This window comes from Scyliorhinus torazame, chromosome 5, assembly GCF_047496885.1.
Source record: "Scyliorhinus torazame isolate Kashiwa2021f chromosome 5, sScyTor2.1, whole genome shotgun sequence".
Lineage (NCBI taxonomy): Eukaryota > Metazoa > Chordata > Chondrichthyes > Carcharhiniformes > Scyliorhinidae > Scyliorhinus > Scyliorhinus torazame.
Window position 1 is genome coordinate 262,014,827 of NC_092711.1, and position 23,268 is coordinate 262,038,094.

Sequence of the window (23,268 nt, forward strand, 5' to 3'; positions counted from 1 at the left end):
TCTGAATGCTGTCAAAAAGATTACTATTGGCACTGAACTTCATTGGAATTGATAACCAAGTCATTTTGGTGATTTATATCCAAATTTCTCTTCAAAAAAACTTAACCTGGTGCAACGCTCAGTGATCATAATAATAATCTATATTGTCACAAGTAGGCTTACATTAACACTGCAATGAAGTTACTGTGAAAAGTCCCCAGTCGTCACATTCCGGCACCTGTTTGGGTACAGAGAGGGAGAATTCAAAATGTCCAAATTACCTAACAGCATGTCTTTTGGGACTTGTGGGATTAGATCTCATACCCTATTTCACCACTCCATTTTAACTCTGTGCAATTGAATAGTCTTTGAGTGAGTTAAAGTCAGGCCTATGCATAACATTCGGGGGCAGGGGGCGGAGTTTATCGAGCTTTAATGGGTGGGAAATATGGCATGTAGTGTGCTTACTTTAATTGGGTGTGATGTGAAATTTCAATTTTCCTATGGTGGGTTGAGATGAAGGGCTGGATTCTGCATTTCTGAGACTAAGTGTTGACACCGGCACAGAATTTGTGGAGTTCCACGACAGCAGAATTGGAGCCGCACCTGGACTGACTCAGCTACTGTTAAAGGGCTAGCACCAGCACCACGTGGAACACTTTCGATTCCAACAAGAAACGGTGCGGGATTCGCAAGTTATCGCAATTGACAATCAGGAGGCTGACAAGCTGTAGCTGCATATAAACACTTCACTCCCTACACACACCATCCCAGCCAAATTGACACCCGCTGCAATTTTGGCATCGGAACCTCTTCTCCGCCTAATCGCATTTTGTGATTTCAGCATCAGCCAACGGAGAATCCCGCCCAAAGTCAGAAGCGGGTCTATGGCCTGTTGAGCACTTGTAATATGTTTGAATGCCATGAATAATTATTAATGGGAAAAAGTTTTCAATAAAGTCCTACCTTCAAAATAAAATCAGAGGCACGTGAGAATCTTGTGGCACCCAGTTCACCATCATTTAAAGGTGACGTGCACCTCAGTTTTATGCAGTTTTTGTAAGGTCACTGTTTTTCCTTGTTTAGCTCTAAGGTTCAAGGGAGGGAAGCAGGAGATTCTTGCCTTGGGTCTCGGAGACTGGGAAGGGTGAGTCAGTGGTGAGGGGGGTTGTGGAGTGGTGCCAGGGGCATTGAGAATTAGAAGAGGGAATGAGGGAGAAAAGAGGGTTGGGTTGGGGAATGGAGGAGTGGAAGAGGGATCAAAGGGAGGACAGAAGGTGAGATGGGAGGCATGGAAGTGTGAAGAGTCTGGTGTATTGGGTGTGGTGGTGACAGTTGGTCAAGGTAAGAAAATGAGGGATAAAAACAACATTATGGAAATGAATGGGGGGAGGGAGGGATCGTGAAGGGCAGGCAGTTGTAACCAAATGTGCAGCGGCTGTTGAATGTGGTGCTTTCTCCAACAGAAGGGAGGCATTTGGAGGTGGTGCTGGATGCGAAGAAGGCGTTTGATCGGGTGGAGTGGAGCTATCTTTTTGCGGTGTTGGAGAGGTTTGGGATTGAGACTAAGTTTGTAGCATGGGTGTAATTGTGCAGATTTGAGCATTACCATATCCGAAATGCTTGGGGCCGAGTGTGTAACGGATTTCGGAATGTACTGAGCATGTGAGACGCGTGTTGGGAACTTCACATGTGCGGTGCACGTTGGGAACTGCACATGTGTGAAACGTTGGGAACGATGCATGTGCAGCGCGCGTTGGGATCTGCACATGTGAGGTGTGCGTTGGGAACTGCGCATGTGCGGAACATTGGGAACTGCGCATGTGCGGCGCACGTTGGGAACTGCACATGTGCGGATAATTGGGAACTAAGCATGTGCGGCGTGCATAGGGAACTGCACATCGCCCAGGAGCCTTGTGGGAATTCCCATTCGTGCCATCACATTGGCGCTCGAAAAAAAGTGGATTTTCCGATTTTCTAAATTTCAGGTAAGCAATGCTCAACGTGTATAAGGATCAAATGGTGCGTGCGCGAACAAATGAAATGAATTCGGGGTACTTTCTGTTGCACAGGGGAACGAGGCAGGGATGTCCCTTGTCTCCCCTTTTGTTTGCGCTGGCAATAGACCCCTTGGCCCGAGCATTGAGGTGCTCGGATAAATGGAGAGGGATAGCGAGGGGAGGGGGTGGAGCATAGGGTGTCCTTGTATGCTGATGATCTGTTATTGTATCTTTTGGACCGGAGCTCTTCTGTGGGGGAAATCATGGGACTGTTTCGGAGATTTGGAGCATTTTCAGTTGCACTTGGGTAAAAGTGAGTGTTTTGTGGTGTCTACTCCAGGAGGGGAAGTCAGAGTGGGGGGTTGCCAGTTAGGGTGGCAACCACCCACATCAGGTATTTGGGAGCGCAGGTGGCCCGGGATTGAGACCGGCTTCGTAAATTGAACTTTATGATTCTGGTAGGTAGGTTCAAGGTGGGTCTACTGAGATGGGATACACTTCCCACCTCAATAAATGCAAACGGGAGACTAAATGCAGACTGGATGACTGCAGAACCCCTTCGCTGAGTCCACATGCATGGCACCAACCTTCCTGTTGTTTTTCATTTCAATTCAAACTCTCATGCGTACATTTTTGTCCTTGGGCTGCTACAATGTTCCAATGAAACCCAATGCAAACTGGAGAAACAGCACCTCATCTTCCGATTAGGCACATTACAACTCTCGGGACTCAACATTGAGTTCAACAACTTAAAACTGTGACCTTTCTCCTCCATCTTAACCCCATTGTTTTAATCCCAAAAAACTTTTTGTCCCAATGCAACCCCTCCTCTCCCATAGGTCACCTGTCATTTGTTCTTAAGTTTTGCTTTCAGTGAGCACTGAACTTCATTTGTCTGTTAACACGTTCTGCAATCTTATCTTTGTGGCACTATCAGTACCTTCCACAGTCTTTCACACTATCATTAATATTGTTCTGTCTTGTGCCCTACACATCGTTATTGCAATCTCTCCTAGCTCCCACCTATCACTGATCTTATACTTTGCTCCACCCATGCCTCCCCTTTTACAGTATATAATCTATCACATTTCTCCTTCTCTAAGTCTGAAGAAGAGTCCGACGACGTCATGTTGGCTTCAGATCCCGTCCTGTCAGCAACCTCGACCTTCAAGAGATTGGAGCGTTATTTTCAAATTGGGCAGTGCCAGGGAGCAGTGTCGGGGCAATTCCAGCAGTGCCCTGGCAATGCCAGGATACTTTCCAGACATGACCCTTTCCCCACCCCGGAGGCTGTACTTAGCTGGTGGGGGCCCTGGTGGGTTCTCTTCGCCAGGCCCCCACTCGTTAAGACTTATTGTAAACCCCACCGACAGAGGAAATCCTAACAGGCGGAGATAATGATATGGTATCAGATTCCAGGGTCTGGATTCTCGGGTCGCCAACGGTGAAATCAGGCTCGGCGATCGGCCGGAGAATCAAAGTTCACGACCAAATCTGGGGCGGCGCCGCTTTCGCAATGCTCCGCCCCCTCCAAAGCACACCGCGCGACGTATCAACGTCCTCAGGACATTGCCTGAGGTCTGCCCCCGATGCTCCGCCCCCGACCGGCCGAGTTCCCGACGGAGTCGGTCGCCTGTGGTCTCATTCGTTAGGAACTCGGCGTGGCAGCTGCGGATTCAGACCAGCGCCGCTACCGTCGGGGAGGGCCGATCCGCAGGCAGGGAGGACTTTGTCAGGGGCTTGGGGCACTGTTGGGGGGTGGTCTGGGGTGTGTGAGCCGGCCCAAGGGGGGGCACTATTTTGCAGGCCGGACCCGCGAGTGGCCAGTGCCATGTTGCACGGCGCAGCCGCTGCAGACCGCCACCGTGCGCATGCGCAGCCACGGACCCAGCTATTCTCTGGGCTGTATCGGCAGCTAGAGCAGGTGCTGTACGCTGCTGGCTTGCTAGACCCCAGCCAAATGGAGGATCGGTGGATTTTGTTTACGCCATTTTTTCTGTCGTAAAACGCCACCGTTCCCACGCCGGCTTTGGGACATAGCCTTCGAATCGGAGAAACTAGCCCCTGATCTTTCATGGTGAGAACCCCATTACATCATTGGCATGGTGGGGCAATGTGAATGGCAAATCCCGGGGCTTATAAACCGATTGAGGGCCACGTTATATTCTCCCCAGGTTTCCCGCCCACCAAAAATGGGGACAAAGAATCCCGGCCATGAGCTCTGTTTCACTCTCCCCGTGCGTGCCAGACCTACTGAATTTTCCCAGCATTTTCTGTTTTTATTTCAAATTTCCAGCATCTGCAGTATTTTGCTTTTATTAAGAAAATGAGGAGCTTAAAGGGCGGTGTCAGTACTGTTCAAATATGTGCCCATCTCAGGGTGTTGGCTGGCTGAGTCCTTACAGGGCTTTTAAATTTACCTCTAATATTTCAATTACCGCACTGAGATTGCTGTCGGACAATGTTCTTTACAATGCATAGAAGGAAGGCAAGTTCAGCCATGTTCCATAGAGTGGCGAATACAACACTGGACACTAATATGAACATTCAATAAAGAGTGAATTCAAAAACACAACATTGTTTCTTCCACAATAAAGGAAATATCCCTAACTGCCCTGTAACCATCAATGCATGCCAACCATGATGCATGCCTGTACGCTTAGCTCTCTAGCTAATCTAGCATCTACAAATAACACATGAATAAAGTGAAATATCTACAAATGAAATTTAATTTTGAAAAACACCCGTGCCACCTTTGTGCTCGTGAGTCTTATGTTATTGGTTATGGAGTAGAGCAGGAAAGTTGTGGCCGTGATGCAGAGTCTCTCTGTTTGATCAGGAGGCTGTCCATTAGGCTGTCCATAGAGGCAGCGATGTCAGTTGACGGTGCCTGTCACCAATTAAAAGCTTCTCCAAGCATAGAATTGAATGTGTTTTACATGCACATGATTGATCGTTTGAATTTTAATTATAATCATGTGGGAAAAGGCTAAAAGAGAGAAAAGAGAAGTGGCGCACAGTTCCAGTTACGACATCAGGAAGAGCACACTGGGGTTGACAAAATACTGCTCTCTGTTGCTAATTTTCCTACGTGATTGCATGGTTACCATCATAAACACATTTTAGCTTGACTTGAATTCCAGCAGCCTCTCTATGCTGGACAGGGGATGGGAAAGGATAGGCTCAAGTTAAAATGCATGGAGCTCAGAACATTAAAAACTTAATGTTGCAAAGAATTAATTTGTTGAAGCTTTGGATGACTTTTTGTAAGTCTTCTGTTTTCCTTCCTTTTGCAGACTGCAAAGGAAAAATTGAAAGAGACGTGGAAAACCATGGAATTGTTCCAGAGAATAAGGCTGTCCTTGGTAGAGTATTTCTGTGAAGATGAAACATTTAAACTGGAAGAATATTGTACTGTTCTCAAAAGTTTCTGTGAAAGATTCCTCAAAGCAATTCAGGTATAGTCAAGTATTTCTAGTATTTTCAGGACAGAGTTTAATTACTGCTGCTATCAGAACTGGACAATGTCATTTAAAAATAAATAAATTTAGAGCACCCAATTCATTTTTTCCAATTAAGCAGCAATTTAACATGGCCAATCCACGTACCCAGCACATCTTTGGATTGTGGGAGCGAAACCCACGCAAACACTGGGAGAATGTGCAAACCCCACACTGACCAGAGCCGGGATCAAACCTCGGACCTCGGCGCCGTAAGGCAGCAGTGCTAACCACTGCACCATTGTACTGCCCAGCACTGGACAATGTCATTATTAGCAGTATTCCTGAACAATATTTTATTCTGCGAGCTGAGACGCCACAGGTTGTGTCTGATGCTGCTGGAGAGTGCTAGCCCCACTGGAGTATGTGCACATCATTTGCATGCATCAGGTCGCACACACATCATATTTGGCACTTCTCCAGTTGCCAATGTATGTTGGAATCTCCAGCAATCCTTCTCCAGTTGAAAGCAACTGTAATAACTCTCACAAGACCCACGAGGTTGACCCAATTAAGCTCCCCATGGGGCTTGTGGGATACGAGCTCCCCTGCTGAGAGGTGGAGGCCAAGCAGTGGGGTTCATTGAACTGGGCAGTTAAAAGCCGGTCTGGATCGGAACTGGCACTTCGGATTGACCTGGCTGCCACTGACACACTGTGCATTACCCGCGTTGTGGCCTAGTTTTTCTTTGACAGAATAAACCTGTGTGTTTAATCCTTCTCTGGACTCCTGTGAATATTATACTGGCGACAAAAAAAAAATGGAACTATAGGCTGCGATTCTGGACCATGGTTGAATTTCACTGCAAGGGAGCAAGGTCAGAGCAAATTTTAAAATGCTGCTTTTGGGAGGCTTGAAGTTTTCAACGCAGGTGTAGAAGATTCAGCCAAGTACGCTGAACAAATCCAGTACTTTTTTCAGATGAATGCCATTACAGGAGATGACCGAGAAAAGGTGATACTCCTGACCGCCTGTGGAGCCCCTACCTTTAGTGTTATAAAAAACCTTAACTACCCTGAGGCCCCACATTCAAAGACTTTTGACGAGCTGGTAGCCCTGATGATGGGCCATTATGACCCCAAACCGTTGGTGATAGTACAGAAGTACAGGTCCAATATGGCCAGTCAAACCCTAGGGGAGTCAGTCACAGAATTCTTAACGTGCCTACGCAAACTGCCCGAGCATTGCGACTATGGGCCATCCCTGCCAGAGATGCTGAGGGACCACATTGTGTGTGGGGTAAACAACATGGTGACCCAACGTAAGTAGCTGGCAGAACCTTCTTTGGACTTGAAAAAGGCCACAGAGTTATTCACCTTGTACGGAAACGCAGAGAAGGAAATCCAGGAACTCCAGCGGTCATTAGATATGGAAGTGACTAGCATTGGACCCCCACCATTCTGGAGAATAACGACCCCTAAGGATAGAGCCTGTGGGACTCAGCCACCGCGTGAGCAGCATCGGGGCCAGACCCATTGGTCAGTGGCCTCTACAGCCCTGCGAGACATTTCCCCTGAGTTCCAGGAGGATGACTAACAGCGGTACTGCACCAGTAATCGGAGGAACCGTGGGGACCAGGAATGCCAGAACCCTCGTCAGGGGACACACCTACCCAGAGCCAGGGCTTTACACCTAGCACACCCGAGGAGTTGCAGCTAAACTACACTGCCACACCAAGAGTAAACTCCATCAAAATTACCATCCAGATTAATGGCCACCCACTAGAGATGGAAATTGACACAGGTGCTGCTATTTAGTTTCTAGGACAGCAAATGTACTGGAAAGTCCGTACAGGGATCCTACGCCTGGACCTATGGGACACTAAAGCACGTTTGGCAACATATACCAGGAGAACCGCTGGCCATTGCTGGCACGGCGACGACTCCGGTTGCCTACAGGCAACAATCTGTTTGCTTGCCCCCGATGGTGGTACAGGGACCCGGACCCAGTCTCTTGGGCTGCAACTGGTTGCAGGGACTTCACCTGGATTGGCAGCAGAAATTTTCAAAATGGGCACAGGCGGGTTGTACAAGGTCCTGGGGGAAATACCCGGAGGTTTTCCAAGATGGCTTGGGGAATATAAAGGGAGCCATGGACAGAAGCCCAACCAAACTATTTTAGGGCCCGCCCATTTCCCTATGCCCTGTTGTTGAAAGTGGATGACAAGCTCAGCCAGCTGGAAAGTTTGGGGATTATTCATTCTCCAATTCACGGAGTGGGCAGCGCTTGTAGTCCCAGTGCTGAAGCTGGACAAAACCATCAACCTGTGTGGCGATTACAAATTGACGGTGAACAAGGTCTTTCGGTTGGATGGGTACCCAATGCCACACGCTTTATGCGAAGTTGGCTGGTGGTTACTCCTCCAGATTAGATATGAGCCACACATACCTCCATTGGAGTTGGATGCAGCATCCAGAGGGTTTGTGATAATCAATACCCACAAGGGTCTGTATGAGTACACCTGCTCCCATTTGGAGTATCGTCCACCTGTGCAATCTTCCAGTGGGTTATGAGAGCATCCTCTATGGGCTCTCAAGGGTGGCAGTTTACTTAGATGGCATCCTAATTACTGGAGTCACCGGGAAGGAACACCTGGATAATTTAGAGGAAGTCCTCCGCCATTTCTCTAGGCTGCCGTTTGCCGAAAAAGGGGAAAATGTGTATTTCAGGTGAAAGAAGTCACATACCTGGGGTACTGGGTCGACAAGGACGGCTTGCAGCTGATGGAGGAGAAGGTTTGAGCTATCAAGCAGACCACCATGCCTGAGAATTCAACTGAACTACAGTCGTTCCTCTGACTCGTAAACTTTACAGTAAATTCATTCCGAGTATTGGCACCGATGCACTCCTAAAAAAATCTGACATTTGTCAACTGTCGACTCTTCCAGACCACTCCTAATCAACTGTGATGCCTCCCTAAATGGCACCAGATGGATGATGGGGCGGAGAGGCCAATAACTTATGCATCAAGGACTTGGGCTGATGCAGAGCGTAGGTACATTCAGATCGAAAAGGAAGGGCTAACCGTAATCTTTGCGGTTAAAACGTTCCACCAGTACGTTTATGGGCAGCACTTTACAATCATAACAGACTGTTGCTCAGCCTGTAAAAGGAAGTCAAGGCAATCCCACCGATATACTCGGCCAGGACACAGCGATGGGCTATTATTGGCAGCCTATGAGTATGTTTTTGAGTATCGTCTGGGAGCACAAATCGGCATGCGCATGACCTGAGCTGGCTCCCATTGCAAACCCCCCCCCCCACTGTCCCCACCAGTAGCTGACAAAGCCAAGGTGCCGCTGAATTTTATGGACACCTTGTCGGTCACAGTCTCGCAAATCCGTCATGCACGGGACTACATTTCCTGAGGAAAATTGCCTGGGGAGCTGTGGGTTTTCATGGCTAAGCAACAAGAGCTTAGCGTAAAGGATGGCATTATCCTGTGGAGCCCGTGTTCTGGTCCCAAGCCAAGGCAGGAAAGTTGACTTGCACAATGGACACCCAGGAGTGTCCAAAATGAAGATGCTCACCAGAGGTTACGTGTGATGGCCGGTGCTTGATGGTGCAATCGGGAGGTTGGTGCAGCAGTGCACAGCATGTCAGGAGCATCAAAAGCTCCCGCCAGCAGCATCTCTTCACCTCTGGCCAACCCTGGGTGCGGTTACATGCCACCTTCAACGGACCTTTCTTAGGGTCAATGTTTCCATTGATGCCCACTCAAAATGGTTGGACATTTACCAGATGCCATCCATCACTTCTCAGACTACCATTGAGAAGCTATGCCAATCATTTAGTGTCAAGCATCCCGGAGGTGTTACTGATCACGGCACCCCTTTTACCAGTGAGGGATTTTCGTACTTCATGCAGACGAATGGTGTAAAACACACTCATACTACCCCTCTTCAAAAGGCCTGGCTGAGTGGGCAGCACAGACCTTTAAACTGGGCATAAAGAAATAGGCCATGGGTTGATGGAGTAAAATTGGTGCGATTCTTATTTAGCTATCGGACCACACTGCATATAACGACAGGGGTAGCACCGGCAGAATTGTTGATGGGTCGAAGACTAAGTATTTGTCTTAGCCTGACATTTCCTAATGTTGGCGGGAAGGTGGAGAGAAAATAGGATCTTCAGAAAATATACCATAGCTAACAGAAGCAGGACAGAGGGTTTTAGGCCAAGTAACATTGTGTACGAATTTTGGAGACTGTCCCCTGTGGAGAAGGTTGGGCCAGTCTCTTAAACAATAAAATCGAGTGAGCGGTACGAAAACACGAGCAACTACTTAAAGGCAGGAACCCCACATCAGGACCGGCCCCGCCAGATGAGTCAGCTCTTCATCCCTCCTGCCCGTCATCCAGGGGCCATGGAGCAACACTCCTCAAGGGCCAGGACGCAGGAATGCATGAGACGGAAGATTCTGGATCAGACATGGAGACAGAAGCATCCATAGTATCAGATGACAGTTTGGCCAGGGAGAGACTGCTGACAGCACCCCCCAGACGATCGGCGTGGAAGCGATGCTCCCCTACACATTACACACACCCTCGCCCGGCCCCACAACTGCTGGCAACACAGCTGCGGGCAGAGCGATGAAGATGATCTCCTCCACCCTCCATGGCAGAAGGATTTACGACTTCAGGGGAGAGTGATGTAATAACTCCCACAGGGCCCACGGGGATGACCCAATTGGTGTCCCTGTGGGGCGCATGGAATACGAGCTCCCCTGCTGAGGGGCGGAGACCTAACAGCTGGGGCTCGTTGAACCAGGCAGTTAAAAGCCGGCCATCTTCGAACTCACAGACCCGACCCACAGGCCTGCAGACCCCGCAAAGTGGCAGCGTGTCTGCCGACTCCGCCTCCGCACAACACGTGCGACTCATGGGGGCCGCCATCTTGGCCATCCTCCCCCACACGGCCAGCCACGTGCGATCCATGGGGGCCGCCATCTTGGACGCCATCATCTTCACCGCCCGCCACGCTCGACCAACGGGGGCCGCCATCTTGGCCACCATCTGCTACACCGTCCAAGATGTACGAACGACATGGACAGCAGCCATCGCGCGGCCACCCCAGCACCTCCGATCACGCCGCCGGCTACCCCCAGCTCAGCGCGGTCACCCTGGGCCAGTCGAGACCGAAGCACCTCAGGAGCTCCATGATGGCCGTCCGGGTAAACGGGTACGAGACACCTTGCCTTTTCGACTCCGGGAGCACAGAGAGCTTCATTCACCCGAACATGGTAAGACGTTGTTCGCTCCCAATATTCCAGACGTGACAAACTATCTCCCTCGCCTCTGGGTCGCACTCGGTGCAAATCCAAGGGTGCACTACTGCAACCCTAACGATCCAGGGCGCTGAGTACTCTAATTTTAAACTATATGTGCTCCCAGACCTCTGTGCTCCTCTCCTCTTAGGATCGATTTTCAGTGCAACCTCAGGAGCCTAACTCTTAAATTCGGGGGGCCCCTGCCCCCGCTCACCATATGCAGCCTCACAACCCTAAAAATCGACCCCCCCCCTCCCCCCCCCCCCTCTTTGCGAACCTCACCGCCGATTGTAAGCCAATAGCCACCAGAAGCAGGCGGTATAGTATGCAGGACAGGACGTTCAATAGGTCCGAGGTCCAGCGTCTCTTGCGGGAAGGGGTCATAGAAGCCAGCAATAGCCTCTGGAGAGCTCAGGTGGTGCTCGTCAAGACCGGGGAAAAGTTCCGGATGGTGGTTGATTACAGCCAGACCATTAACCGCTTTATGCAACTCGATGCGTACCCCCTTCCCCGGATTGCAGACATAGTAAATCAGATCGCGCACTACCACGTGTTCTCTACGGTAGATCTGAAGTCTGCATATCACCAGCTCCCAATCCGCCCGGAGGACCGCCACTACACTGTGTTTGAGGCAGATGGCCGCCTTTTCTATTTCCTCTGGGTCCCCTTTGGCGTCACAAACGGGGTTTCGGTGTTCCAACGAGCAATGGACCGAATGGTGGACCAGTACGAGCTGCGGACCACGTTTCCGTACTTGGACAATGTAACCATCTGCGGCCATGATCAGCAGGACCACGACGCCAACCTCCACCGATTTCTCCAAACCGCCCAAAAACTCAACCTCACCTACAACAAGGAGAAATGCGTTTTCCGCACAACCAGGCTAGCCATCCTCGGCTACATCGTGGAAAACGGGGTCCTAGGGCCCGACCCTGACCGTATGTGCTCCCTCCTCCAATTCCCTCTCCCTCGCTGCCCCAAGGCCCTGAAGAGGTGCCTTGGATTTTTCTCCTGTTACGCCCAGTGGGTCCCCCAGAATGCGGACAAAGCCTGCCCACTATTTAAGGCCACCATTTTTCCACTGGCAGCCGAGGCTCGGCAGGCCTTCAACTGCATCAAGGCGGACATCGCCAAAGCTGCAATGCGTGCGGTGGACGAGTCCGCCCCCTTCCAGGTGGAGAGCGATGCCTCAGAGGTCGCTCTCGCCGCCACTCTCAACCAAGAAGGCAGACCGGTAGCGTTCTTTTCCCGCACCCTCACCACCTCTGAAATTCAACACTCCTTGGTCGAAAAAGAAGCCCAAGCCATCGTGGAAGCCGTACGGCACTGGAGGCACTACCTCGCTGGTAGGAGGTTTACCCTCATTACCGACCAACGATCGGTTGCCTTTATGTTTGGCAATACGCAGAGGGGCAAGATCAAGAATGACAAGATCTTGAGGTGGAGGATCAAACTCTCCACCTATAACTACGATATAGTATATCGTCCTGGGAAGCTCAACGAGCCCCCAGATGCCCTGTCCCACGGCACGTGCGCCAGCGCGCAAGATGACCGATTACGTGCTATCCACGATGACCTCTGCCACCCGAGGGTCACCCGGCTCGCCCACTACATCAAGGCCCGCAACCTGCCCTACTCCATCGAGGAGGTCAAAGCTGTAACCAGAGACTGCTAAATCTGTGCAGAGTGTAAACCGCACTTCTATCGACCAGATAAGGCCCACCTGGTAAAGGCATCCCGGCCCTTTGAACGCCTTAGTATCGATTTCAAAGGACCCCTCCCCTCCAATAATCGCAACACGTACTTCCTGAACATCATCGACGAGTTCTCCCGTTTTCCGTTCGCCATTCCCTGCCCCGATATGACCACTCCCACAGTCATCAAAACCCTGCATAGTGTCTTCACCCTGTTCGGTTTCTCCAGCTATGTCCACAGCGACAAGGGCTCGTCGTTCATGAGCGACGAACTGCGTCAGTACCTGCTCAGTAAGGGCATCGCCTCGAGCAGGACTACAAGCTATAACCCCAGGGGAAAGGGGCAGGTGGAGAGGGAGAATGCGACGGTCTGGAAGACCGTCCTACTGACCCTACGGTCCAGGAATCTCCCGGTTTCTCACTGGCAGGAGGTCCTCCCCGATGCGCTCTACTCTATTAGGTCCCTCCTTTGCACAGCCACAAACCAGACCCCTCATGACCGCTTGTTTGTTTTCCCTAGGGGAGCTGCCTCAGGGCCCTCTCTTCCGCCCTGGCTGATGACACCGGATCCAGTCCTCCTCCAAAACCATGTTCGGAGCCATAAGACCGACCCCCTGGTAGAGAGGGTCCAGCTCCTGCACTCCAACCCACACTATGCGTATATCAGACACCCCAATGGCCGGCAGGATACCGTCTCCCTCCGGGACCTGGTGCCCCCAGGCTCCGACACCACGACCACTACTGCATCCCCCACACTAGGTCCCGTCCAACCTCCCATGTTCAGCGCCCCTACCCCGATATGGTTCTCGCGCTCCCTCCCACCCGCCGCACTGGTCCACAGGAATGAAGCTCCGGAAGAGCCGCTCCAGGAGTCCACGCCTGTGCCTGCTCCGCCCAGCTCCACAGCCACCCGAAATGGATGTAACACCAGTGCTTCGGCAGTCGCAACGTACGATCCGGGCACCAGACTGACTGAATCTGTAAACCCGTCACCTCCGCCGGACTTCATTTTTTAACGGGGTGAATGTGGTGAATGGAACTACTGTTAATTCACCAGTGCACTGTGATATCATGTTACTGCTGTATCGTGTTACGTTATGTGTTTAACCCTGTGGGCTCCACCTATGGGCCATTGTACGGCTTCACCCACAGGGGGATATGTCGGGGCATGTACGGGCTCGCCCATGGCTCCACCCCTTACAGGAAGTATAAAGGCAGCTGACCTGCGGGGCTGCATTCATTGTTGTACCGGTCACAGGCAGGCTCAGTTGTAAGCTGATTAAAACCGGTTTACTTCTCAACGTAAATTGATGGTGAATTGATGGTCGCATCACCGTCTACTAGGAATGTAAGATTCATCCCAAAGAATTTTGGTTCCAAACAATGTTAATCTGATTGCATTGGCTCTGGCATGCTTCTGTGCCACTCTAATAATACCAGCACTGGGGAATAATGACTGTGTAATGTGGTCCTCCCAGGACAAATAGCACTGTATTCTCTGTTTCAGAGACTTAAGTGTAGGCTTTGGAACAGAATCTACAAGAGCAAAATTGGTGCCGGTCCCGGAGCAATTCCGGAACTGTTAAGAGGCTAGCACTGGCGACTCATGGAACATGAGCAATTCTAATGAATTCGCCGGGGGTGGGGATTGGCTGACGGGCTGCAGCCGCATAGTAGCACTCCATTCCCCACACACACTCATTTAAGGGGCTGTTTAGCACAGGGTTAAATCGCTGGCTTTGAAAGCAGACCAAGGCAGGCCAGCAGCACGGTTTGATTCCCGTAACAGCCTCCCTGAACAGGTGCCGGAATGTGGCGACTCGGGGCTTTTCACAGTAACTTCATTTGAAGCCTACTTGTGACAATAAGCGATTTTCATTTTAATTTCCAGCCAACAAGATGGCACTGCTTGCGCTGGAGCGCGCCCATCCCATTGACAGGCTGGCTGGGGCTAGAGGATACCTAGGGGGGTGGCCTAGGGGACACCCATATGACCCGTGGCACTAAGTTCACAGTGGGCAGTCAGCAGCGTGCGAGCCACATGATTGTCTTGCTGTGGTGTTCCATGCCTGTCCACCCCGACGCCACGGCCCACCTCCTGGCCGCCCCCGCTTCTCCCCCGACCCTGTCAGAAGCTCCCCAGCTGGCAGCACAACTGTCAGCATACTATAGCAATGTTGGACACTTTTTTTGTACCCACTCCCTCAGTAGTCACGGCGACTATTTCCTGACTTTTAAGACCACAAGTGAAACTAGTCAAAAGTAATTATCCTGACTGAGGCAGAGCATCGTGGGAGCCCTCGAGAATCCAGGTCAGGCCCGTTAATGGTATGCAACAGCGTTTACTGTACATGCGGAGTAGAACACATTGACACCACTGTCGAGGCACTGGAGCATGACATTTCGTTGAGTGCCTGGCGTCGCCCACGATTTTCATCTCATGTGATTCTCTGCCCAATTGCGTTTCCCGGATTCTGACATCGGCCGATGGAGAGTCCCGCCCATAGCCTTCCCCCCTTCCCTTTCCCACACCAGTTTAATATTTTGATATCTAAACTTGAATGCATATACGGAAAGAACACCAAAGTATGATTCTACTTGGGATTGTCGTGTATTCATCAGTGTTGGTCAAATCATTTTTCTTCTTCGTGCTGATTTCATGGGCTGGATTCTCCGTTTTTGGGACTATGTCCCCATGCCGTTGTGAAAACTGTGGTCTTTTACGCCAGGAAAACTGGTGTCAAAAGGCCACAGATTCACCGTTTTGCTGGGGGATAGCAGGCAGCATTCGTAGAGCTCGCAGCTCGAGCTGCCGATACGGCCCCCCGCACTTCCGGGTCTGAGGCCGCGCACGGCAGCGGCCTCCAACGGCCGTGCCGTGCTCCATGGCGGACTCAGCCTGCCGATCTGGACCGCCGGAATAGTGCTCACCCAACCCTGACTGCCTACACACAGTCCCGAATGAAGCCCCCCCTCTCCTCCGATCGGCCTTCCCCGACTGTGGCGGCCCCGGACTGACCCCACAGCCGTCACGCGACATTCCCGAATGACAGGACCATATTACAACCACGCCGTCGGAAATTCGGGTGGTTGGGGACGGAGATTAGCGGGGCGGCCCTCAGGCAATGGCCTGAGGTGGTGGATACTCAGCTTTTTGGGGGGCTGAAAATAGTGAAACCGGCGCCAGTCCCGACTTCGTGCGAGAATACGGATTCTCCGCCCCCTCGCCGAACGCGATTTTAGCATCAGGGTGCAGAGAATCCAGCCCCATATCTTTAAATAGCCAGACATTAGAAATTGCTGGTGACATTAACAAACACAACATGTTGGTGTGACATTCTTCTGCACACTATTTTAAAGTTGGCATTAACTACCTATTTTAAATGGAATATTACCTCCACTAAAATAACTGATATAGAAATTACGTACAAACAAATTAAATGTTCGTCCTCTAATGTCCCCAAAAGTAATTTCCAGGCTCTGATATCCGCTGCCACTATTTGCTGTGGATATTGCTTTCTTTTGTCTGTTGCTGAGGAGAATATTGGCAACATGATAGCATTTCCAAGCACAGCAGCAGTGCCTTGCACACAGTCGTAGTATTGCCAAATTGAGGGGAAATGTTACTGGACGCATACAGATCGATTAGCCATGCTTAATGCTGACAGCCAGGGCTGGAGTTTTGGGAAATCAGGCCAACCCAGGAGACTTTCAAAATGGTAGGTGGGACCCGGATATATAAATCCCAGACCCCTTTTTGACAGATCCCAATTTTTGCGGGGAGGGGGAATAGGGCGAGACATAAATCATATAGGCAAGAAAACCAAAATCTGCAGGCCCATTGGAAATTAGTGCTGAGTTCAAACATACCCCTTTTTCACTGGTCCAAGCGCCTTAACCTGCAAGGTGGGAGTCACAAATTTATCGATTAGAGGTAAACTCTTGTGAAAGGTGTTTAAAGTCCTGATCTAATGTTTTTTTTAAATCCCAGCCTCTTAAACATGAAAAACAGGCTGAAGCAGTCGGAGTTAAGAAAACACCCACTGCAGTAGTACTGTGATTCACAGGCATCTGGTGTGGGTTAGAAAAGAATCATCTGTTCTTGCAGGTTTAACAGATTTTGTATTGGCATTGCCCAAGGACTATTATAATAATAGCCAAGGTTATTATGAATGCTTGGCTGCGATTCAAAAGCTACAAAAGCGCCTTGGGGATTTTCACAGTAACTTCTCTGCAGTGTTAAAGTAAGCCTACTTGTGACACTAATAAAGATTATTATTATAGCTGGATTGTATTATGAGGAACGATTGGACAGGCTGGGCTTGCATCTGCTGAAATTTAGAAGAGTAAGAAACAATTTGATTGAAACGTTGAGGATCCTGAGGGGTCTTGAAAGGGTGGATGAGGGAGAATCTAGATTACTGATTAAAAATAAGGGGGTCACCCACTAAACCAGAATGAGGTGAAAGTTTTTCACTTAGAGGGTTGTGAGTCTTTGGAACACTCTTCCTGAAAAGGCGGTGGAAGCTGAATTTTCAGATATTTTTAAGGCAGAGGTGGATGGATTCTTTACGGTAAGCAAGGAGTAATAGGTTATCGGAGGCAGGTGGGATGCAGATTTGTGGTTACTATCAAATCAGCCATGATCTTATCAAACAGCGGAGCAGGCTCAAGGGGCAGAATGGCCTATTTCTGCTCCTGGCAGTGAATATTGTGACAATTTAAGAGGGAGGAGGTATTGGAAAGGATAGCCATGCTTAGTGTAGATAAATCACATCTGGGCGCCTGTTTCCCTCACTTGGCTGGACAGCTGGTTCGTGCTACAGAGCAAGGCCAGTAGTGCGGGTTCAATTCCCGTACCAGCTGAGGTTATTCATGAAGGCCTACCTTCTCAACCATGCCTCTTGCCTGAGTTGTGGTGATCCTCAGGTTAAATCACCACCAATCAGCTCTCCCCTCAAAGAGAAAAGTGGCTTATGGTCATCTGGGACTTTGGCGACACTATCTACCTAGATAAATCACTTAGTCTGGTTGCCTTGCATCCTAGTTTGCTAAATAAAGTGGGTGGAAATGGCAGAACTGCTTACCTTGGGCGACATTCGCCATTTGGGATTCTCCTGCCTGAGCTGAAATGCACCAGATTGACGTTGAGGAAATGAGGAAGAGATTCCCAATCTTTTGCCATGCAAATCTATGGATTACGAGGGATTCCCAAGGGGATCCCACTATCAGGCTTCCATTTTGAATGGGTGGCCCAATAGCGAGGTCCTGCAACTAACCACCCCCCATAGCCCCCCCCCCCCCCACCAGATTTTCTGCCCTCCTCCTCCCCCCAGAATGGGGATGAATATGGAGACACCCCCCCCTCTCCCCCCCCCCCCCCCCCACAGACCACCCCAAGAATAGAGACCCCAGTCAGAAAGCCCCCAGAAAGCCCCCCAAAATGTCAGGAAGCTCCCCAGAAAAGAGACCACTGTCTGGAAGAGGCAGTGAAAAAAATCATCTGAGAAGGAGCTGTGCTCCGAAAGCTAGTGATTCTAAACAAACCTGTTGGACTTTAACCTGGTGTTGTAAAACTTCTTACTGTACAATTTTTTTTGATGAAGTAACTGAGAAAGTTAATAAAGGGAATGAGGTGGGAATGTGGTAGATGTTGTGTATATGAATTTTAAGGAAGTGTTTGACAAGGTACGACATGAAAGCCTATTTAACAAAATTGAGGCTTATGGAATAGGAGGGCCAGTGTGCAATTGCATAAGAAATTGGCTTAATGACAGAAAGCAACAAGTCAAGGTGGATGATTGTTTTTCAGGGTGGTAGATAGTGGTGTTCCCTAAATGGCAATGCTAAGATCACTGCTTGTTATGCTTTAAACAAATGATTTGGATCTTAGAATACAGAGTGAATTTTTTTATTTGCCTATGATACCAAACTTGGGGAAGTAGCAAACTGTGAGGATGATACAAATTGCCTGTACCAGGACATAGATAGGCTAGCAGAAAATGCAGACCAGCTGCAGATGGAATGAAATATAGATAAGTATGAGATGATGCATTTTGACAGAAAGAATGATTAGAAGCAATATAAACTTAATGGCACAATTCTAAAGATTATACAGAAATAGAGTGACCTAGGGGGTGGCTGTGCACAAAATCTGGAGGTGGCAGGACACGTTGAGAGAAGCAAAACAGATGGGATCTTGAGCTTAATAAACAGAAGCATTGAGTTCAAATGCAAGGAGGTTATGCTGAATCTTTATAAAGCTCTGGTTAGGCGCCAACTTGAGTACTGCGTCCCATTCTGGTCACTACACTTTCGAAAAGATGTAAAGGTCCTTGAGAGAGTGCAGTGAAGTTTGCCAGAATTGTTCAAGGGGGCCTTAGTTACAAGATTAGGTTGGAAAGGCTCAGGTTGTTCTCATCGGGGCAAAGGAGACTAAGAGGAGATTTTATAAAGGTGTACAAGATTATGACAGGCTTAAATAAGATAGGTAAAGAAATTAGCTGATTGAACAAGGACTAGGAGATAAGATTTTGGGCAAGAGTTCCGGAGCAAAGTAAGCACAGCAAGTGTAATGACCTGGAAATCGCTGCCCACAAGATGGGGCATTCAGAAACAATGATTTTCAAAGGAAATTGAATATGCACTTACAAGAAATAAACTTGTGGGGGCTATGGAGACTGAATGGGGAGTGGGACTGGATTTCTGTACAGAGAGCTGGCATGGACTTGATGGACCAAATGGCCACCTTCTGTGCTGTATATGATCCATAAATAAAGGAATATACTCAGATTTCTCCCCAATTATTAATGGTTAACATTATTTCTGTTTCACAGGAGAATACAAATCGTGAAATTGAAGAACTGAAGAGGCAACAGAGAGATAAGGAAATGGCAGAGAAGCGGCATTCGGTTGCAACTTGTTCTTCTATCGAAATTGAACTCGGTCAAGATGAGCTGGAGCGGTCACTTACCAGAAATCTACGAAGTCAGAGTATGAGGCGATGGGAACGCAGGTCTTATAAACATGACTCTCTCTCTACTGCACATTGTACGAAAGAGACATACACTTCTGGGGGAGTAGCAGAGGTGGAACAAGACCATGACACAAATGGCAGAATTACTGACTTCAATGACAAGGAACTGGCAAATATCATGCGGAAGGTGTCTGAGAAAGTTCTGATACAACAGCTGGGTCACTGTGTTATGCAGGTTGGGTATTCTATTCCAAAGGAAAGGGTATACAGTCTGAACCAGGAACCTGAGACTATCAAAGAAACAGCAAAGCTTGTACGAGAACCTGGAGAATCCCAACAACCCCTTCCACTTGTCAAAGAACATCCAAAGCTGAATCGCACAGCTGAATGCAGAACTCCAGTCAAAAGACTTAAATCTTATGAAAATTTGTCATTGAAAAAATCATATCCTAGTCACTGCTCAAAGTGGAAGAGAGAGTCCTTGGAGCACAGAGGGGAACAAGATGCAGCTACAAAGAGGAAACCGTTTCACCCATCTTTGCCAATTCCTAAAAAGACTTTTGGGGGAGTAGAAGCCAGAGTTGATCAGAAGGTGCATTTTGCCAAGAAACTTATGACAGAGGGGGACAAAGGTGAAAGCAGGAGCTTGGCTATGAACAGAAAATTCAAAATGAACATTGATCCTCCCAAGATCCACTCAATTCTAAGTCTGAAAGGCCAGAAAACAACATCTTTGGGACATAAAGGACATACATCTGAAAAGCCTCTCTCACCCATACCAACTTTAACAAATAGGAATGTGCTCAATCCAGTACAAAGGAAATCTATCACATCAGAAATTAAACAAATGAGCAAAGACAAGGAAATAAAAGAAACTGTCAAAGTACCCGAACAGGCAACAACATCCTGGAGAAAATCTATCCAAAATCAAAAGGCAAACTGTAGCTCTTATCAATCAACTTTTACTATGACTTCTACAGTCACGATTTCCAAGAGTTTCCTGGGCAAATCAGAAACTGTGACATCAGACTCCAGAAATCCTCATGCCAAACCATCTCTGCAGCTCAAGAAACCAAACCCTGATAGAGTTACTATGGTAGGTCAACATACCAGAACCCTAAAACAGAACAGACAGCCGATGTGGCGGTGATACAAGCAGACAATTTGTTTGGCAATAATACTAGCCTTGCGCAACATTCTCAGCCAGAAAGGTTTTATTGGCTAATAGGATATTTGAGATATTCATCACAAGATTTGGTGCAATGTTGCTTGTAACTAGACATAATGAAGAAAAGAAATAAAATGGTAAAGTGAGTCATTAAAATTATTTGTATTTCAGAAGAACACAAAAAAAGGAAAGGCCTGTTTTAGAAACTGTGAGCAAGTCATTAATTCAGTTCCTTTTGCTTTGTACAGAAACACGGTTGAATAAATATTTTTATGATCTTAGAATAACAGATTAAATGTGTTTTAAATGGTTCAGCCGGATGGGAAATAGTTTTGGGTTGAAAGTGTGGAAGTGAGTCTGACTGGCACTTCCTGTTTTGACCTGAATTTTGACTCCCAGGATTCAAGTCCTGGTCTAATAAGCTCATAACTCTGAAATTCTGTACAACAGAGCATAAACATGCCAATGTGTTGATGATCAAATCACAGATTAAACTGCGGCAACTTTAAGCAAGAACTGTTATCTACCACTGTAACATTTCTTGGTAGCAACCCACCAGGTCTTCACCCACCAGGTTTCAGCACTGAATTCACGCTAATCCACATACAATAGTAATTTGTGCACTCCACGTGCTGCTGCTACCGATCTTTGGTTGCATGTTGCAGTTATGAGCTGCGATCACAGCTAGGGTTGAACTCTGAAATAAAAACGGAAAATGCCCAGCAGGTCAGGCACCATCTGTGGAGAGGAAAAAATAAGTTTGTGTGTCAGGTCTGCGACCGTTCATCAGAAAATCAAAATTTGAGCTGCTCTGATTCGGAGTTCCGTATGTTACTGAAGGCAGCAATGCAGCAATTTAGTCATCAGTTTAAAATAAACCATGACAACCATAGAAATGAAATGAAATGAAAATCGCTTATTGTCACAAATAGGCTTCAAATGAAGTTACTGTGAAAAGCCCCTAGTCGCCACATTCCGGCACCTGTTCGGGGAGGCTGGTACGGGAATTGAACCCGCGCTGCTGGCCTGCCTGAATGTTATGTACTTTTAAGTAAGGATAACTAATTATCGATTTTCTGTATTCCATAAGTTCACTAAACTAGCATTGTTCATTGGAAAGTTTGGTACAGGCAGCTGATACTGTATTGGTTCATTTGAGTTGATTTTATCGATCCAGAGAATGTGTTTACGTTATTGTCCACATTATATGCTACAGAATTTTCTCGTAGAATTTTTTTTAAAATCCTGCTGGACAGAGATTGAAACGTTACTGCACACATTAGTTGATTTAAATGCAGCCTTAAGTTTTGCTGGAATTAGAGAAATAAGTGATGGTGTGGTTTAAATGTTAGTTCTTGGGCCAGAATTCTCTGTCCGTTCAGGCTGATGGGGTTCTCCAGTTCCGCTGCAGTGAATGGAGTTTTGGCTGAGCATCAAATTCTCCATTCATGCTGACAGCAGTGGCAGGTTGAACTCGGATCAGAGAATCCAGGTCTTGTTTGTAGACCTGGGCTTTGTCAGAAACTTATCATTTTCAAATATGCACTTTAAAAGAATTTAACAATAAAACTGTATTGAAGATGGTTTATTACCCAAATTAAAAATAATTTTTATGAATAACTTGTCAATGGGTCCTGACGTACATTTCCCTTTGATGGGTGTTCTATAGTTGTACTGAATATCACTCAAAATGATAAACAGTGATGATGATTTGAGCAGATGTTTTTGAAGAACTACTGACATTTAAGGACAGGGTGAAGTTTTTAGAAAGATACTGTTATGATGCCTGTGGAAAACTGTAACCCAAAATATTCAAATAAAGAAATTACCAACAAGATTACTTTTGTAACTTTTACTTTTAACACAAATCAGAACCAATGTAAATTAAACATGAATTAACAGGCAAGTTACGTTTAAAACAAAAGGGTAAATTTTACTTTAAATAGTCGGTCCAGTAAAGATATGTCTTACACAACCACAAGCATTCCCCTTCAGCCTATGGCTATATGTGGCTACCCAGTTGCATAATGTGCTGTTCTTAATTCTTGCAGGGAGGTCAGGAGTCCTATTCGGCAACACCCTTGGGTTTCATGGGTGCAATTATCATCAACCAGCCACTTAAACAAATATACATTTTATTGAGACATTTATATATTTACACATCAAACACATCCATAAAACAAAATAAGCCAACAGAGCTGCAAATAATCAAACCAACTAAATACTGAACACCCCACCATCCCGCCTCCCACTCCCCAACCACCCTTTTCTTAACCCCCCCCCCCCCCCGCCCTCCCCCACATCTAAACTGTTCTCAACGATGTTGATGAACGGCTGCCACCTCCGGGCAAATCCCTCCACAGACCCTCTCAAGGCGCACTTTATCTTCTCCAGCCGAAGAAACTCTGCCAGGTCACTCACCCACAGTCCCATTTACGGCGGCCTCTGGTCCCTCCATTCTAATAAGACCCGTCTCCGGGCTACCAGGGAGGCAAAGGCCAAGACATCGACTCTCTCACCCCCTGGACTCACGGGTCTTCTGACACTCCAAAAGATCGGCACTTCCGGACTCGGGACTGTGGTGTTATTCACCCTGGGGTAACACGGACTGCAACAGGATGCAGATGAACGGTAAAGCATACACCAAACATAGGCGTTGGTTCAATACGATTTATTGAACTT

The 23,268-nt window shown here is 48.1% G+C and overlaps 1 protein-coding gene across 3 annotated transcripts in view; it reads left to right on the plus strand.

Annotated features, from left to right (window-relative positions):
• The window catches only part of fhdc2 (FH2 domain containing 2), a 118,134-nt gene extending 95,713 nt beyond the window's left edge, over nt 1-22,421 (plus strand). For all 3 annotated transcript variants that reach the window (XM_072505459.1, XM_072505457.1, XM_072505460.1), the window contains 2 exons: nt 5,276-5,437; nt 19,279-22,421. In XM_072505459.1, coding sequence (XP_072361560.1) covers nt 5,276-5,437; nt 19,279-20,568 — 1,452 coding nt within the window. In that variant the 3' untranslated portion in view covers nt 20,569-22,421. The remainder of the gene's footprint in view (nt 1-5,275; nt 5,438-19,278) is intronic.
• The last annotated feature ends 847 nt before the right edge of the window (nt 22,422-23,268 follow it).